Here is a 17,464-nt window from a genome sequence, read left to right as displayed (position 1 = left end):
CTAACCCTAACCCTAACCCTAACCCTAACCCTAACCCTAACCCTAACCCTAACCCTAACCCTAACCCTAACCCTAACCCTAACCCTAACCCTAACTCTAACCCTAACCCTAACCCTAACCCAGCTTCTGCTCCTCTCCGTCGAAAGACGCAGAGATTCGCTTGCTCTCGCAACCGTCTCTTGCATCGCGCCGCTGGTTCTCGTCCAAGAGCCGCGTCGCCGAGTTCGGCAAGGTCGCCATGCTGCTTGGCGTCAGATGTGCCGTGTCCTCAGCCCGCGCGTAGGTGATGCCCCTCCACGAGATCGACAAAAGCTGTCGCTGGCTGCCGAGCGCGCTCGTCACGCTTTGATTGCCGACTTCTTGATCGGCAAGGTGCAGAACCAGTTGCCCTTGGGCAGCAACAACCGCAACGTAGTGGCGATGTACTGCGTGCGACGTCCAGTCGGGAAAGTGCTCGCTCGTTGTCGTGGCCACTCCGTCGTGCGGCAGCTCCAGCTTCGGGTGCTGGGTCTGCACCGTCGTCAAGCGCGACGAGGCGACGGAGACGGCTCTCGACTCCGGGGGAGGAGTGGCTCACGCCGCTGCTGCACCACGGCGACATGCTGTCAGGCCAGACATGCTGAACAAGCACGAGTTCTGCAACCTCCGCCAAAAGACCCTTTCCAAGGACGCCGACCGGCCAATCCACAGGCCGTACACGCTCCACTCCTGCCGGATGCTCCTTCGGAAGCTTCTGGAGACACAGACTGAGGTGGCCTAGGAGGCGCCGGTCAGCAAAGCGCCGCTCCTCATTCACGAGGCCGAGCTTCGCCTTTGGCGCACGGAGCAAGGCGATTGGCCTGGCACCGTTCCACGTCTGGTTTGCGACGTCCTGGGTTGCGACCTTGTATCAGAATTGCGGAAGCCAAGTGCACGTCATCTGTGCAGAGCAAATCGCACGGATTACAGAGGTCTTTCCGGCCGCCCACGAGAATGACAGGACGCTCGCGGCCGGCACGACGGCACGTCAGTCGATGCGCTGCCCGTTTGACGCCAAGCACCGTTCTGACTAGCTACGCTGGCTCGTCGTGCTTGCAGACCGTGTCGATGAGCGCACCGTCATTGGCGGCAAATGCAACGTAGTCTCCGCCAATTCAGTCAAGGAGCATCTCTGCGGATGTGTGCACGTCGACGGCGCAAGCCCTGGCATGGCGTGCGTCTGACTCGACTTTGACCACGCCGGGAGCGGCAAGATCCACCGCTTCAAGCGTGTGCGGCACGAAAATTGTCGAGACACTGACTCTCAAGCAGGACGGGCGGCCAGTGGCGTCCGCTCCATGCGAGGAGCGGCACAGCTTTCTTTGGGTGCGGACTCTGCGGCGTGTCTCAGCTGTTCTTCTTCAATAACAAGGAGATGGCCGAGGTGCCCACGATGGCCGTAGCACGCTCTCGTCCTTGCCAGACGGGGCGAGCACGGCGAGTATCTGCTCCGCACGGCGCTTTTGCTCTCCACGGCCCTCAAGGGCTTGGTGCGCAAGAGCGCGGCCATGAGAACATAGCCAGATTGACGTCAAGGCAGAGGAGCCATCCTCTGCCATCTGCGACGCTCACGTCAGGACAACAATCGAGGCGTAGCCAGCCCTCCAGACTCAACGAGGTCGCCGCTGGATGCGCAGCACGCACGGTCAAGCTTGCCATTTGCACCGTCTGCGCACACGAGTCTGTGCTGTGTCGCCGTGCCGTCATCTCCGCAGCAATGCTCGCTTTCACGACCAAAAGGGGCTCGCCGGCGACGACATTGCGAGCTGCAACCGTGCGCATCTCACGGCGCTTGCTTGCTTCCACGCCCTGCGACGCACGCATGGCAATGCAGAAGTCGAGCCTCTTGCCGGCGGCCAGCCCGCACCTCGGCGTCCCAGTCGGGCTTGCGCGCATGGTCGCTTCGTCGCTCTGGGTGACGTTAAGATGGCCGAGGGCGGGCAGGGCAGCGACGCTCGTGCGGCTGAAGCAGCCCCGCACACGTCTCGCGGCCACCGAACAAGCGGGCACGGAAGCAGTGCACGCCGTGTCATGGTCAGTGGCGCTTGACCGCAAGGACGCCGGCGGCAGCAAGGACGACGCAGCAGCATAGACAACGCAAAGGGTCGCTTTGCTGCGTCGCGCCGCACGCTTGAGAGGTCGTGAAGCAACTGAGATACATTGATTGCAAAGGAAGCACGCTCTTGGGCGTCTTGAGATGCTCTTCTGGCCGTTTGCCGCGCGCCCATGACTGGCACGGACAGCGTGCGGCATTGCTCGCCGATAAGCAGCGCTTTGAACACAGCGCTCGCTCTCTGCTGCCGGCGTGCGGGCCACGGCGTTTGCCGTCTGCTGCTGGCGTCGATAGAGCGCAGCGGATGTGCAGGGCAGCAGACGTACGTGCGCCAGTGCGGCAGGCGCGGAGCGGGCAGCGTGCGTGGCCAACGACGATGACCAGGAGCGTGCGGCGTGCGTGGCCAACCACAACGACGAGCTCGCTGCAACAGCGGCGGCAGGCGCGACGGCTGGCGCTCGAGACGCGGCCTAGGGTGCGGCCGTCGAGGTGGCGCCGAGCAAGGTAGCGACCAGCGAGGTTCGCCGGCCACGAGCGAGGTAGCGACGCGTGAGGTGCAGTCGTCAAGGTAGCAGCCTCACGTGCGGCCTTCGAGGTAGCAGCCTCACGTGCGGCCGTCGAGGTGGCAGCCTGACGTGCGGTCGTCGAGACGCGGCCGTTGAGGTGCGGCCGTCGAGGTGCAGCCGTTAGTCACGGTGCCAGCAGCGGCGACGGAGCTTCCGAAGCGGTTCGCTTGCCGGAGCACCAAGCAGCGAAAGAGGACGACGGGCGGCGAGCGCCAGCCCGGGTGGTGCTCCAGCGCTCGCCGGCGGCAAGAGCAGCAACAAGGCACCGTGCCGCAACGGCAGCAGACAGAGCGTGCGCGCGCTGATGACGCCCAAGCAGTGGCGTAGGGAAGCGAGGCGGCCGGCGACGGACACAGTGCTGCGAGAGCACTGCCAACTCGCCGGCTTGCGAGCCACAGATGTCCTCGCAAGATGCCGCCGTCCGCGAGGAAGCAAAAGAGGAGCAGCATGCGCTCCTTGCCGCCCAAGGCGCGGGTGCATGCTTCAACAAATCGCGCCGCTCTCGAAGGCGCAGGCGTCAACGGTGACGCCGCTTCGAGGCTCCGAGGCTGACGTCCAGCGATGCAGCTGCGGACGGCGCCGATGGCAAAGACGCCGCGTCGGGGTTTGCGTCCAGCGATGCAGCTGCGGGCGGCGCCGAGGGTGAACATGGCGCTTCGGGGCTCGCGTCCAGCGCAGCGTCCAGTCCGTCTGCACCAAGAGTGTGCCCCTTGAGCAGCTCGGCAATGGCCGGCTTGCCAACGCGACAGCAGCAGCGACCGACGAGCATGCATCGCCGCCGTCGGGCTCTTGCGCTGCGTCGGCGTTGGCCGCAGCGAGCGCAGTAGCAGATGCGTCTGCGTCAGACGCAGGGAGCGCGGCGGCAGGGACCGCGTGATTGTGTCGGGGTCGTCAAAGCCGCTGGCGTCGGAAGCGCCGTCGCACGAGCCGTCAGAGTCGGCATCTGGGCCCTCCTCCTCGTCCTCGCCGACGACAAAGTCTTCGTCTGCATTGCGCACGGGCCGCGCCGCACAGCTCCTTCTCTCCTCTCTCTGTCTCCTTCTCCGCGCGCACCTTCACGCAGCGTGAGTCTCAAGTCTCTTGGCACCACGATCTCTCATCCACGCCTATGCCTTCGCCCGGCCCTCTAAGCTCTTCACGACAATGCACATCGAGACAGCAAGCGGAGTGTATTGCGGCGCGACAGGTGACAGGGACGGGAAACGGACCGGGTCAGGGTCTCAGCACGGCCTCGGCGACACGGCTACGTGTGCGGGCAGCGCGGCGGGCGATCGCTTAGACGACGCGGCCGTTGCCGTGGAGGCGGGGCGTCGCATCCGTGGCGTACAGCACATGCAGCGACTGCGGCACGGCGCTGGGCTTGCCGCCGTGGAAGTAGGTGCGCGCGCCCTGCTCCGTCGTCGAGCTCGGGAAGCGGCCCGTCGAGCCGGGCGCGCGGCGCAGGCCCTTGAGCGCAAAGATGGGCTTGAGCAGCGCCGGCAGGATCGTCTGTGCAGCACCGTCAGCGCGGGGCGGCGGTGCGCCGGCGCAGCGTCGCTCACCATGGGCACGAGTGCGTTGGCGCCGAGGCCGCAGAGGCGGTACGAGTCGATCGCGCGGCGCGGCTGCACGTCGATGCCTTCGTCCTGACCCACCTGCGACAGAGGCAGGAGCAGCACGTCGCCGCGGTCGAAGCGCAGGCGCAGGTTGCCTGTGGCGAGGCGTGAGCGGGGCAGCGGGCAGCAGCGGCACAGTCTGCTCACCGTCGTTGAGGCCGGCCGCCTCGGTTGCGACGAGGGGCATCGTGGCCTGGACCGGGCTGAGGCGCAGGGCCTGCAGGTGGTGTCAGCTTGGGATTGCCCATCAGCTCTTCTCCCAACTCACCTCGAGCAGGTATCCTGTGAACTCGCGCTTGAGGCCAGCATCCCACGGCGAGACGGCGAGCTCGTGCAGGCGGGTCAGGTGGCGCGAGTTCTCCTCTTCGAGGTAGAAGTCGAGCACGAGCGCGGCCGCGAGCGAGCCGGCGCCGACGATGGTGAGCAGCAGCGCGTGCAGCTGGTGTGCGGCCGCGTCGTGGCTCATGCCAGAAGCCAGCAGGGCGCCGATGAGCTTCCTCGCCATGTGCGCAGGGTTGAAGAGGTGGGCATCGGCGCCTGTTGCGGGTCAGTCAAGGACCTCTGGGCGCCGGGCGTCGCACTCACCAAGCAGGCCGGCGCCGATCTCCATGAGCGGCAGCAGCTGCGAGATGCCGGGCGTGGCGACGGAAAAGATGCGCGCCGAAATGACGGTATGCATCGCAACGCTCTTGGCTGCGCTGAAGAGCTCGACCTGGCCGGGGCTGAGGCCGTGGCTCGCCTGGATGCGCCCGTACGTGTCTATGCAGCCCGAGAAGAGCTCGGTCTCGCTGGGCGCGCGGTTAACCATGCCGGCCGGGATGTGCGAGCCGCGCACGGGCAGGCCGAGCCTGTGAGAACACTGTCAGCTGTGTGGATCGAGTAGGGAGACCGGGCGACGTACAGCTCGGCGGCGACGTAGGTCAGCGCCGGACCGGTGACGGCGAGCACGTCCAGCAGCGACTCGTTGCGGCCGTACAGAGTGTGGCGGCCGGTGCCGATCAGGTTCACCTGGCGACAGAGTGAGCGAGGGCGGCTCAGTTGCGCCTCTCGGGGCGCGTCTCACCGTGCGGGTCTCGAGGTAGCTCGAAGCCTCGGAGGCCACGGCCTCGGAGAAGGCCGCGGCCATGGGGCTGAGGCGTGCGTCGGAGGCCTCGGCCATGACGAGGTGCGGGATGTCGCCGTGGAGGCCGGGCACCGTGCGTGTCATGGGCTTGAAGCGCTGCGGGTCGCTGAGGACCGAGGCGATGGCGCTGGGGTCCTTGGCGACCTGCACGCGCGGCGCGGGTTCCGGCCGGCCGTACGAGTACTGCTGAGCGGTGCCCTTGTCGGCCATGATCCTGAGGCAGCGTGAGCGGGAGATACGTGTGTCATGGGTGCCACTTACTTGAAGCTCTTGCTGGGCACGTGGAAGGGGTACTGCGTGTAGATCGAGTTGGCCTGCGAGTGTTGCGGCAGCGTGTTCATGAAGAGCTTGGCGACGAGGCCAGTGCTGTTCTTGAGCGGCGTCATGGCGTAGTCGTAGCCCCTGCGGTGCAGCATCAGCCAGCGCCGGCGGGAGACGGACGCTTTCGGACTGACCACGACGTAAGTGCCTTCGACGAGAGGTCCGTCGTGAGGAAGCGGTCTCCACGGACTGCGGCGACGGTCAGCCAGCCTGGCCGCACGGTGCGTTGATCATACGCACTCAACGAAGCAGCATCACTGAGGATGCATCGGCCGATGGTGTGACCGGGACACAGGCCCGAGCCACGCATTGAAGGCTTCGCCTGCTCGGCAAGCATTCCGGGCAGAAGCTCGAGCTTGTCGACGTGACCATATAGGGCACGCGCCGCGGCAGCAATGTCAGGGTCAGGGTTCCACTCCTCGAACGACTCGAGGCTGTGTGACAGGTGTCAGCAAGCGGCCCGAGTCAGAGCACACGCGACGCACCGCTTGAGGTTTAGGAACGAACGTAGCTCGTTAAGGGTTGACACGCCCCACGCGCGGGCCGAGTCGATGCCCATCATGTCGACGGCGCGCAGCCACTGCGGGCTGCCGCGCGCGCGGATGGCGCCGGCGACGTTTTCGGTGGCACTGAAGAGCGTCTCGGCTAGCGTGCCGTCGTCGAACTTGCCGTCGATGTCGCTGTGGCAGAGAGGCAGTCAGCGTGGCCGCAGTGCAAGTGGGCGCAGCTGGCTCACCGCTCCCAAGAGTGGAGCTGCCACTGCTTGGGGTCCTTGCCGAGCTTCTCGAGGAGACGCGGGTAGGACGCCTTAAACTCGGCAGGCGTCACCTCAGAGGCCTGCTTGCCGGGGAAGAGCTCGGCAAAGCCCTCCTCGAGCCACGCCTCGTCCTCCTGCGACGCGGCGCTGTGCCAGCGGTAGCTGTGCGGCAATGCGTCAGCCACGGTCGGGACTCTGCTTTCGCTCGCTACTCGCAGTATAGAAAACTCGGCGGCCACGTGATTCCCTCCGGCACGGTCCGAGCGGCTGCCGTCGACCTTGCGGATGTCCGGCGCGGGATCCAGGTACCACTGGTCTCCCGTGAGGTTCAGAATGACCTGCAAAGGAAGGAAGGTGTGTCAGTGGAAGTACATGCGCGAGGCTCAACAGTAGAAACCGGGATGTAGTCGCTGTTGGGCCAAGCGTCAGCATGTGGTAGTATGGACACGCGGCACGGACACTCACCGAAGGATGATCTGCGCAAAGCTCGCGCAGTTGACCAGGCGCGCCGTGCCGAACAGGTAATCGTCACGCTTGGCCTCGTCGGTGAACGACGACACGATCTGGCCCTCGTCGATCTGCTTGAGCTGCGAGGCGATGTAGTTGTGCTGGCGCGAAAAGAGGATGGCGAGCGACGTCGTGGCGGGCGTCATGAGCGCCATGCGGCCGTCGCAGATGGCGTCGGGGAAGAGCAGGCCGTCCTTCTTGGTGCGGATCTGCGCCAGCTGCGCCTCGTTGTTGCCGTAGACGGGCGACAGGTCGAGGTACGACGACGTGTTGTTCACCTGCGGGTCGTCGTGCGACGTGTCGAAGATGGAGTGGATGATGACGGTGGCGAACGCAAACAGGAGGCTGCGCAGGGTGTCAGGAGGTGCTGCAGCGCATGACACACACACGCTCACCTCGAGATCTCCGTGGGGTGCGGCACAAAGTCGCCGCGGCGGCCGAGGAGCATGTCGAAGACGAGGGCCGGGTCGGGCAGCACGTCGTAGCTCTCGATGCGCTGCGCCGAGCGCGCGTAGGGCATGCGCGCCTTGCCGACGTCCGGCAGGAACGGGTTGTTGCCCGAGCCGTCGGCGGCGCGGAAGGGCGCGCGCATCAGCGTCGACGCCGGGTGCGGCAGGTCATGATAGAGCGTGTCGATGAGCTGGTGCTCGATCAGCGTCGACACCTTGGTGCCCGCCGTGCTGGCGAGCAGCGCGACGGTCTCCTCGAGCAGCAGCTTGCGGTCGTCGAGCGGCTCGGGGCCCTTGAGCGCCTGCGCGGCAATGTCGACGAGCGCCTTGAGGTCGAGCACGATGTCGCGGCCGCCGCGCACGGTGCTGCGCAGCGAGCTGAATGCGGCGCTGACCATGTCGCCGCCGGAGTGCAGCAGCGCCGAGGCCTGGGCGTCGTAGGCGCGCGAGTTGGTGCTGAACAGGTTCGACTGCTGCTGCGCCGGGCGCTGCTGCTGCGGCGGCGCCGACGACTGCTGCGGCTGCTGCGGCTGCGACGTGCTGCCGCGCATCTTGGTCTGCGTGCCGCCGGGCGGCACGCCGCTGGACGCCATGGCGGTGGCCGGCATGGCGCGGATGGACTTGAGGGCGTCGGCGAAGGACGGCGCCTGGGGCGGGGTGGAGGAGGCGGCGGACGGCGGCGCAGCGGCGGGCATGTGCCCGGGCGCCAGGGAAGTGGAGACGGCGAGAGAGGGGTGCGGGTTGAGGGTGCGGGTGCGAAGGGCGAGGGTGGGAGTGGGAATGGGGGAGGAGGGTGGGGAGGAGGTGGAAGCAGCGCCGCCGAGGGCCGCCTTTTGACTTCGAGAGCGAGCGCACGGCGGCTGCCATACGCGATGCGCTTCAGGCGGCAGCACACGCCCTCGCCGGCCAGCAGCTGTTGCGTGCCTCGGGCCAGCCTCGGCTCGAGCGTTGTGCGGGCACCCCCAACAAGCGGGCGACCCGGCTGTGCCAGGAGTGCTCGGCCGCATGGCCTGTGCGAGCGAGCCGGGCCGAGGCCGGCGTCTTGCTGCGCGCAGCCCGCCTCGGGCGCCTTCATGCTGCTGCGCTGACCGTGACTGCTTGCTGTGATGCACTTCGCGCTTGAACCCTGCACATCGCTGTCACATGTGATGTGGGGCCGCTGCGGCAGTGCAACGCTTCCTGCTTCGTCCAGCGTCGTCGGGGTGCCGAGCGCCGCCCTTGCCGCAGCCGCATTGAGGGTGCCCGCTACGAGCCGCGGGCGTGCCTGACGCTGATGACGCTTGACGAGGACCCTCGAACTCAAACGTGCGCTGCGCTGAGGTGCCGAGCTGTGAAAGCGAGCACCCTCAAGGACGCTTCCTTCTCCCCGCCGCGAGAGGAGGCGCGCCGCTCCGAGGTCCACTCTACGGATGCCGCGGCTGCTCCACGTCGTGCCTGCTTTGTGCTCGTGCGCGAGACCGCCACGGCCGGGCTCTTCCTCTTTGCAGCGCAGCTGGCTCGCTTTTGGGCTTGCTGCGGTTGCTGGGCAGACAAGCTGACGCTGCTCGGGGTGGGCGCCGGAGCTCTCGGCGCCTCAAAGGCCACGTAGCGCATCAGCTCGCCCGAAGGCACCCTTCTCGTGCCGCACCGGACTCTTGCACACGGCTCAAGCACAGCCGCGCTCAGCAGCTGACAGCCGCCAGACGCAACGTGCTGCTGACCAGATCGGTGCGGAGCGGCGGCATGCGGTCTGCTTCGTTGCTTGGGCTGCTGCTCCCCCTTGCTCAAGAGGCGCTGGCTCAGGCGAGCATCGGCATCGGCGAGCGTGGGAGCGCAGGGCCCGCGCCGCCGTGCCACGCTTTCAGCCTCGGCGAGGGCCGGCTCGTGCCCGGGCGGAGGGCGTCTCGCCGCCGCCGCGCTGATGCGGCCCTTGAGCGTGAGCGGCATGCGCCGTGCGGCCTGCTGGAGGTGACGCTGAGTGCGATCACGACGCTGCAGCGTGCGCGGTCGATGCTGGTGGATGCAAGGATGGCGCGGAGGGGCGACGCATGCAATGGCGCATCCGACACACAGGCGCAGCCGCAGCGGCCGGCAGCGGCATCACGGCGCGCCGCGGCGCTGCACCTCTTGGCTCGCTCAGCAGCACAGCGGCCGCTGCGTCGACGCTCTCGCACATCCTCTCGACGTCGCCCCAGCCGCATCTTCTCATCGCCGAGATTGCCAAATCTGATACTTCGCGGGCCGGCGGAAAGGGAGGCGCGCGGGCGATCGCAAGACGCCGGGCCGTGCGCCGCGCCGCCGCGCGCGTCGCTCCGCTGCGTCTTGCGCACCTCCACCATCGCGCCTCACTCGCTGCCCTGCGCCTCACGTTTGCGCCCCTAGTCCACGCTCTGCCGCGCTATCTCATCGCCAGGCTCATCCCGCTCTGCAGCACTTGTCGCTCCCTGCATCGTCGCCCGCCATGCCGGCCGCCGTGGTGCTCGACACGCCGCGCGAGGCGGGCGCCGGCATCAACATTCTGCTGTGCGTGTGGCCGCTCGTGTGTGCGCCGCGCCGCACTGCTCACCCGCGCACGCAGCCACCCGCTGCCCGTGCTCTCCATCTCCGACCACCTCACGCGCGCCACGGCGCAGGCACAGGGCTCGCCCGGCAGCAGCGCCGGCGCGCGCGTCTACGGCGCCCTGCTCGGCACGCAGACGGGCCGCGACGTCGAGGTGCAGAACAGCTTCGAGATGCGCATGCACGGCGACGGCAGTGTCGTCGATGCCGCCTGGCTCGTCACGCGTCTCGCCAGCTGTGAGTGGAGCAGCAAGCCGGCTGGCCGCAGCGAAGGCAGCCAGGTGGAGGGCAGTCGCGGCGAGCACGGGCCGATGTCTGAGCATGCTGCTCGCTTGCCGCCGGATGACAGCTGTGCCCTGCTGATGCCTTTGACCTGGCGCAGACAAGCAAGTCTTTCCCACATTCGACTTCCTCGGCTGGTACGGCTGCGGCGGCGCACCGTCGGCAACAGACCTGGCCGTGCACAAGCAGGTGCGTGTGACGCCGCTCGCCCCGCCTGCCGCCGCTCACCCTCCACAGCTGCTCGAGCACAACGAGTCGGCCATCTTCCTGCAGCTCTCGCCGTCGCGCGCTGCGCTGCACGACGCGCGCAGCCGCGCCGAGCTGCCCGTGGCAATCTACGAGGGCGTCATCGAGCTGGCCAAGGCGGCCGACGAGGACGCCGCGATGGCGCCGCCCGAGGGCGCCGGCCCCGAGCTCTTCTTTGTGCGCAGCGCATACCGCCTCGAGACGGGCGAGGCGGAGCGCATCGCCGTCGACCACACGAGCCGGCCGCCCGAGGGTGGCACGGGCGAGAGCAGCCGTGAGTCGCACGTGTACCTCTGCGCCTCCACTGCTCACCGATCCCAGTTGTGGCGAACCTGACGACGTCGCACAACGCCATCTCGATGCTCGCCGAGCGCATCCAGCACGTGCACGCCTACGTGCGCGGCGTGCGCGAGGGCAGCGTGCCGCGCGACGAGGAGGCGCTGCGCCAGGTGCGCGCGCTGCTCGCCAGCCGGCCACGCATGCGCCAGGTGCCCGAGTGGCAGGCCGAGTTCGAGACGGCGAGTGTGTCGTGTGCGTCGTCCGCGTCGCTGGCTGACACGGGCGCTTCAGGAGTACAACGACGTGCTGCTCACGTCCTACCTCGCGAGCATGACCAAGGGCCTGCACTCGCTCAACGAGGTGAGCAGGCGACGTACACGCAGCCTTGCCCACTCGCTCACTCCGCCGCAGCTCGTCGACAAGTTCGACACGGCGCAGAGCGGCCGCGACGAGCTCGACGCCGCACGCGGCGATCCCCGCTCTGCCGGCCGCTCGCGCAAGCCGATGCACGCCGCCGGCTCGGCGTACTGAGCTGCCTGTTGGAGCGCCTCTCATCAGCGCCGCCCTTGTATTTCTACCTTCACAGCGTCTCATCAATCGCAGACGAGATCTGACGCCGGCAGAGCAGACGTGTCAGGCGCAGGTCATAGATTCGTGGCAGAGACGAAAAGGGCTGTGGCGGTCCCGCTGTCGAGCGCGGCTTGACGCTGGAGGTGATGATGAACGGCTCAGCGGAAGTCAGAACGATCGACGGCAGGAGTGAGCTTGTGCTGGTTCGAGACGGAACGAGGAAGACTGAACGGACCGCCGCCTCAGCCGCTCGTCCACGCGCGTCCTTGGAAAGAACGTCGGCTGTCGTGCGGCGGCAGTCAGAGACTTTCGGGTGACGTGGACAGCGCTGACTCCTCACATTTGACCTCCGCTGTTCGTGTAGAGGATGCAGAAGGCCAACAATTCGGCGCCGTAGACCTGGAACTCCCAGGCGAAGTTGAGCCTGAAGCACGCTTGGTCTGTTGCTGTCGCGGGCAACAGCTCCTTGGCTTCCGAGACTTCGTCTCTCGTGAACTTGAATCTGAACGTCTCCAGGAGCTCGAAGTCGCCGGACTCGCCTGTATCGATGTCAGCTCATGCAAAAGGTGTGCTCGTGACACGGACTCACGGTCGATCCAGTTGGTCTTTCGGCCGCTCTTGCACGCGTACACCTCGACGTACGTCTCCAGCTCCGGCGCCTCCACCTGGTCCGCGGTGAAGTAGTCCTCGAAGCGCTGGATGGCTCGATCCTCTGCTTCCTTTCCTCCCCGATCTCCCTTTAGGCGCTGTTGTTGAGCGACGCTCCAACGAGAAGGGCGTAGAAGCGGTGGCTCACCTTCGACACCAGTACCGCGAGTCCGTCGGGATGAAATCCAATGCCTTTCGACTGATCATACACGACGGCTCCGTGCGGGTCTGAGAAAGGGCGCTGCACCTCGATGCCATATTGGAAACGAGACACGTAACTGACGGCCGAGTTTCAGCAATGCGATGTTCGCCGCATCTGAACGCCGCACGCACCGTGTGACGAAGCCGTCAATAGAGGCAGCGACTGCGCCTTCCGCGACCGCTTTCGTGCAGGGCCGGGGTGGACGCTCGAACTTGAGCTTGCGAACGTGGCTCATGCGTGCACGAATTTGCTCGCTGAAGTACGGATTCATGCTCAGGCCGCCGGTGAGCACGATAGTCAGAGGTTCTATCGGCGCTGACTTTGGCCCAGGACGTCTCTCGCGCACTTCCTTTACCATATTCACGGCCTCCTCAACAGTCCGTGAGATGGACTCTTCGAAGAGCTGGCTGATCTCAGCTCTAGTGACCGTCAAGTAGCCGTGAGGAAATACCACTTTCCGCTTGTGCTTCGCCCCGCAATCGTAGACCGGCTTGTGACAAAGAAAGAGCTTGTAGTCTTCCTGGTCTGCGGCGTATGCATTCTTGATCGAGAGCCAGCTGCGCGAGAGCTCTAAACGCTGAGACTCTCGCAGCTTTACTTTCTTGGCGCTCAGCTGTGCCTGCACGAACTTCCAGAAGCGCTCGTCGATGATAGTCGAGCCGCCGGTGATGCAACGCGCGCCAGCGCTCTCGTGGAAGACGTCACGGCCATCCTTGCCAATCTCGCCGCGGTAGGCGCTCCTGTACAGCTGGGATTGAGAAAGGGGACGGGAGGCAGAGCTGAGGGAGGCAGGGCCTACTGGCGAAGACTCACAAATCAATCGTACCGCCGCCCGCATCTATCAGCAAATGCTCCTTTCCCGCGACCAAATGGCGTTCGCGTTCACACGCGTAGCCGTTCAGACACGCTTCGCCCTCGGTGGTAAACTCAATGTCCACCCTCTTGACCTTGACTTGCTGGAGCGCTAGCTGCAGGGCGTGCAGGTACTGATTCTGCTCGACCTTCCCGCAGTCTGTCACAGCGTGCAGAGTTGAGCAAGGTCTACGCTTCTGCCTCTCCGGACTGACCGTTAGGGTGCGTCACCATGATACGGATCGGCGTCACGTCCGTCACTTCAAGCCCCGCTTGCTCGTGACTCCTGACATGCTTCTGTGGAGGTGCTATGAGCAGTGCGTCGACGTCTCATTGATGAAAGACTTCCCAGGCAGCCGCGCAGCACCATCGTCATGAAGTCCGTCATCTATAAGTCGGGGCTGGTCAGTAGTCCGGACAAGAGCGCGTCGCAAGCTCTTTCTCACGACCTTCTTCGGATTTAGGCCTGCTAAATTCTCGGGCAAATTGTTGAGATCGTCGCCGCGAGCATCGAGCGGAGACTTGCGCAGGAAGGGAAGCTTGAACATTTGCGCCATCCGCGCTCCCTGCCCGAGCCTGTATTCGTTCTCGGCGCCGGCGTGCTCCATAGTCTCTCCCTGGCTGTTGTAGTAGATCCGCGTGGCTATGCGAGGGTTCTCGTCTGCGCAGTGCGTCCATTGATCGACGGAGTAGATCTTCGGCCTGAAGCCGTCGGCAAGCACGGCGTAGCATACGCCAGCTGTCTGCCTGTCAGCCGCGAACGCAACTAGACGGACGTGGCGCTCACTGTTGACGGTGCCGATGTCGAGACCGAGCACGATGGCAGTGGCGCCGCTGTGCGCCGGCCATCTCTCGGAGGTCGTCATAGCGGCAAGGCGAGTGGAGAGAGATGACTTTGTGAAGCCTGCTGAGCTGAGATCAAGGCGATGAGAGGGCAGGTGGACGAGCGTAGCGAGGACGAGAGAGGCGGAGCAGCGTGATTTGAGGCTACGCATGGGCCGCCGCGCGTGTGCCCGCGTCAGGCAGCGGCGCCCCGCAGCCGCGCCGCCGCGCGGGGCGCGCGCAGTCAGAGTCGAGAGAAAGCACGCAGCGAAGAGGGCGCGACGGCTTGCGCGTTGCGGCCCGAGCGCTCCTGCCACAAGCCATCAGGGGCCCATCCGCACCCGCCGCACGTGTGAGCGATCGATGCACGTACGCCGAGCGCTGGCACGGATGCAGCGATGAGGCCCCACATCGACGGACGCCCGGCTGCTCCAGTGCCTGCGCCGGCGCAGCACCCGTGTTCATGCCAGGCACCCGGGGCGAAAGGCCCCACGCGGCTTGCACGCGGCTCATAAGAAGAGGGGCTGGAGTGTGCGATGCCGGCCCCGAGACCCAGTCCTCTTCCGAGCGCCTCTTTCCCTTCCGCATCCTGCGGCTACGAGCGGTCTCTGAGCATCGACGCCGAGCAGTTTCTGCGCCTGCGCACGATGCCTCCGAAGACTAGAAGCCGCGCGAAGAACGAACGCACGGTGAGTGAGCGCTGCCAAGCATTTGAATGCTCAGCTGAGCATGCTCTCAGGTGACCGTAAGCCAAGCGGCGCACAAAGGAGGTGCGAAGGCTCAAGTCGCGAGCCGGACGAAAACGACACATGGAGCTGCGAAGCCGCAAGTTGCCGAGCAGGTCAAGAGCTTGGACGTCCCAGCGATGCTTCAAAAGGTCGAGCAAGAGAACGATGCACTGAGAGTCACGCTGGAGAAGACTGAGCTCGACCTCGCGCTGGCCCAGTCGAGGCTGCAGATGTTCCGACAAGTGAGCGACGCTTTGGGCTGCGCGACCAATCGCGGCGCCGCCTCCAAGAGCGAGCTCAAAGCAGCGCTGCTGCGCTACAACGGCGGCGTGGACGACTTCGTTAACTCCCTCAATCTCGATGGCGAGGTCACGTATTTTGTCCAAGCAATGCGTTGCATCTTGCTGCCGGACGCTTTCGAAGGCACGCAGCAATATATCGCGCAGCTCTCCAGCATGTCGGGCGCAAGCGACCGCGGCAGAGTCAAGTTGACGGTGAGGAGGAAGGTCAGACAGTGCTGTGTGGCCCCTCTGACCGATGCTGGACGCAGAACTTCCTGCGCGACTGCATCCACCGCTTCGTGCATCATCGCTTCGCGACCACCTTCTGCTGGGAGGCCGCTCAAGACAACAGACACGCGCTGATGACGTTCGAGCATCTCGGAGCTTCGTCAGAGAGTACGTAAAGAGGAGAGCCGGGGATCATGTGAGCGCTCTCTCATGCTGCCCATCCCCGTAGCCCTCCCCGTCGCGAGGCTTGTGCGCGCATGGTACCACCGCGGACAGCGCGAGGTCCTCAGTGGGAACTCGCAACATGCACTGAAGCTTCTGACGAAGCAGCTGGCCAAGCGCATTGTCAGTCACACAAAGCACCTGCTCGAGGGTCAGATCGAGTTCAGCGACGATGAAAAGGAACGACTTCAGCGACGTGTGCTCATTCCCTTCACTGAACTACACAAGACCATCCGCGAGGACGCCGTCGTGTCAGACTACGATCTCTGCGTGCCAGAGCCTGCGGAGGGACGATTCTGCCTCGCTCTCGGCCTCCACCACCGGCAGGACGGCGGCTTTGTATTCGACATCGAGCCGGTCGCCGCTCCCTGAGCGCTGTGACATACTGAATGACATTGAGACGAAGCAGCGTGTGCCTAGGAACGATTAGATGTGACAGGCAGAGTGCAGCATGCGCCGTGGTATGTGGCGCCGGCGCGGAAGGCGACCTGAAAGAGAGTGACGGTGACAGAGGAAGATGGGAGCGCAGCACGGGCTCACTTGGCCTTGGGCGGCGGTGGCGGCGGAGGAGTGGCCGAGGGTGCGGTCGTGCATGGGTCGGGTGAGCTGGCGCTCATGGCGGACATGAGCGGATGCGAGCCGGGCGTCGCGGGCTTCGGCGCCGGGCTGCCGCCGTCCATGACCATGAGCGGCACGACGTCCGAGACCTGGTGCGCGGGCACGGCTTCCCAGGTGAGGCCGCCCGGCGGCGGCGACGCCGTGCTGGCAGGCTGCATGTACGAGTCGGTGCTGCGCACGCTGGGCTGCGGCGCCATGTTGCTGCTGCGCCACGGCGAGTCAGGCGGCATGCTGAATGCGCTGCTGCCGCCGGGAGAGGCGGAGCGCATGGCGCCAGCGGCGAGCGGGTGCGACGGCTGCAGAAACGACGCCGCCTTGGGCGTGCCCGGCGGCGGCGGCGAGCTCGGCAGCATCGACGTGCTCTCGCTCTTCTCAGAGAGATGCTTGCCAAACGGGTCGGCGAGCATGGTGGAGGCGTGCGAGACGAGGCTCGGCCGCCGGAGGCCGCCCTGTAGCGGCAGCTCCTCGTGACGACCGTCGGTGCTGTGCAGGCGCTCCGACATGCCGCCGCCCTCCATCAGGTGCGGGCGCGAGATGAAGGGGCGCGACGCAGCGCCGTTGCGGCGACGCCGGCGGCGCAGGAAGAAGAGCAGCGCAGCCAGTGCCGCGACGCCGAGCAGCACGCCGACGACGGCGCCTGCGATGGTGCCGCCAGAGCTGCTGCTCTGCTGCTCGGGCGCGGCGCTCGAGGCGGCGCCCGGCGCGACGCTGCTCGTCGGGCGCGCCAGGAACGACGGCACCGCGACGCCGAGGCTGTAGCGGCTCGTCCAGCCGGGGTCGGCCTGCGTGAAGAGCTCAAAGTACTCCTGCGAGAAGCTCGACGAGTCCGAGATGGCGAACACGGAGGCGAGGCTCTTCTCGAGCGCCTGTGCCGCAATGCTCGTGCGGATGCGCCCGAGCGCGTACGAGCCGTACTGCGCATTCTTGTTGGCGTTGAAGACGCTGTACGCCGTGCCGAGGTAGCCGTCGTACGTCGAGAGCGCGGCAGCGTCGCCGAGCACGGAGCGCAGCGCTGCGATGCCGCGCGTGTCCGTCGGCACGGGGTACAGCGCGCCCGGGAACTCGTACACGACCGTCGTGTACGGCGTGGCGGTGAGAATGCCCGAAGAGGTCAAGTTCTGGTTGAAGATCTGCGTGCGGTGTCAGCAGCGGGAGTGAGGCGGAGCGAAGGCGCGGCTCACCTGGCTGACTGTCGTGGCCGCCTCGCTCGCAATCTGCTGCCGCTGTGGGAAGTGTCAGCAGGCAGCCAAGCTCAGCCGCAGTGGACGTCACTGTGCGCCATGCATGTGTGCGCAGCGTCGCTTGCACAGCGCCTCGCTCTTGCCCGCCAATCCTGCACTCACACGATCCAGCTCACGCGCCATCACCGGCCGCGGCGTCGCCCGAGGCGCCACTGCCCGGGCATGCTCGGCGTCTCGCCGCTGCTCCGGCGCCGGGGCGGCGGTGCGGCGGGGCAGCGCGGCGCCTCGCTCGGCACGCGACTCGGGAGCGCCGGCGGGTGCGGCGCACGCACCGGCGGCGAGCGCCAGGAGCGGGAGCGCGAGGGACACGCGCATGCG

At 66.3% G+C, this 17,464-nt stretch overlaps 6 protein-coding genes across 6 annotated transcripts; 2 read left to right on the top strand and 4 right to left on the bottom strand.

Moving 5' to 3' along the window:
* Nucleotides 1-3,912: 3,912 nt before the first annotated feature.
* Nucleotides 3,913-8,084, bottom strand: FA09DRAFT_340686 (heme peroxidase; the record flags this gene model as incomplete). The annotated part of the gene is made up of 16 exons (XM_025744346.1): nucleotides 3,913-4,125; nucleotides 4,179-4,327; nucleotides 4,380-4,449; nucleotides 4,501-4,769; nucleotides 4,818-5,080; nucleotides 5,134-5,240; nucleotides 5,296-5,569; nucleotides 5,617-5,757; nucleotides 5,811-5,865; nucleotides 5,917-6,110; nucleotides 6,162-6,356; nucleotides 6,413-6,595; nucleotides 6,662-6,771; nucleotides 6,831-6,843; nucleotides 6,899-7,285; nucleotides 7,336-8,084. The coding sequence occupies 16 exons, from the start codon at nucleotides 8,082-8,084 to the stop codon at nucleotides 3,913-3,915; spliced, it is 3,372 nt and encodes a 1,123-aa protein (XP_025596411.1).
* Nucleotides 8,085-8,542: 458 nt separating this feature from the next.
* FA09DRAFT_107498 (hypothetical protein) lies at nucleotides 8,543-9,382 on the bottom strand. The gene has a single exon (XM_025738977.1). It carries the CDS (start codon nucleotides 9,313-9,315, stop codon nucleotides 8,689-8,691), a length of 627 nt encoding a protein of 208 aa, XP_025596410.1. The 5' UTR covers nucleotides 9,316-9,382; the 3' UTR covers nucleotides 8,543-8,688.
* Nucleotides 9,383-9,547: 165 nt separating this feature from the next.
* FA09DRAFT_331703 (Mov34-domain-containing protein) lies at nucleotides 9,548-11,393 on the top strand. The gene is made up of 6 exons (XM_025743144.1): nucleotides 9,548-9,891; nucleotides 9,947-10,164; nucleotides 10,310-10,398; nucleotides 10,447-10,729; nucleotides 10,777-11,094; nucleotides 11,146-11,393. Exons 1-6 carry the CDS (start codon nucleotides 9,830-9,832, stop codon nucleotides 11,346-11,348), a joined length of 1,173 nt encoding a protein of 390 aa, XP_025596409.1. The 5' UTR covers nucleotides 9,548-9,829; the 3' UTR covers nucleotides 11,349-11,393.
* A 247-nt stretch (nucleotides 11,394-11,640) lies between these two features.
* On the bottom strand, nucleotides 11,641-13,872 carry FA09DRAFT_340684 (hypothetical protein; the record flags this gene model as incomplete). The annotated part of the gene is made up of 9 exons (XM_025744345.1): nucleotides 11,641-11,843; nucleotides 11,894-12,041; nucleotides 12,101-12,230; nucleotides 12,286-12,894; nucleotides 12,968-13,166; nucleotides 13,222-13,303; nucleotides 13,374-13,394; nucleotides 13,453-13,745; nucleotides 13,794-13,872. 9 exons carry the CDS (start codon nucleotides 13,870-13,872, stop codon nucleotides 11,641-11,643), a joined length of 1,764 nt encoding a protein of 587 aa, XP_025596408.1.
* Nucleotides 13,873-14,475: 603 nt separating this feature from the next.
* FA09DRAFT_346927 (hypothetical protein) lies at nucleotides 14,476-15,533 on the top strand (the record flags this gene model as incomplete). The annotated part of the gene is made up of 4 exons (XM_025744781.1): nucleotides 14,476-14,517; nucleotides 14,568-15,050; nucleotides 15,107-15,233; nucleotides 15,295-15,533. Coding segments are annotated over 4 exons (891 nt in total), but the record flags the coding sequence as incomplete, so codon positions are not given.
* A 131-nt stretch (nucleotides 15,534-15,664) lies between these two features.
* On the bottom strand, nucleotides 15,665-17,386 carry FA09DRAFT_362424 (hypothetical protein). Its single transcript, XM_025745470.1, has 3 exons — nucleotides 17,249-17,386; nucleotides 17,087-17,128; nucleotides 15,665-17,035 (listed from the first exon to the last, which is right to left on the bottom strand). The coding sequence occupies exons 1-3, from the start codon at nucleotides 17,267-17,269 to the stop codon at nucleotides 15,824-15,826; spliced, it is 1,275 nt and encodes a 424-aa protein (XP_025596406.1). The 5' UTR covers nucleotides 17,270-17,386; the 3' UTR covers nucleotides 15,665-15,823.
* Between the last annotated feature and the right edge of the window lie 78 nt (nucleotides 17,387-17,464).

Source organism: Tilletiopsis washingtonensis (assembly GCF_003144115.1).
Source record: "Tilletiopsis washingtonensis strain MCA 4186 unplaced genomic scaffold FA09scaffold_19, whole genome shotgun sequence".
Classification (NCBI taxonomy): domain Eukaryota; kingdom Fungi; phylum Basidiomycota; class Exobasidiomycetes; order Entylomatales; genus Tilletiopsis; species Tilletiopsis washingtonensis.
This window is presented reverse-complemented; position numbering and strand designations above follow the sequence as displayed.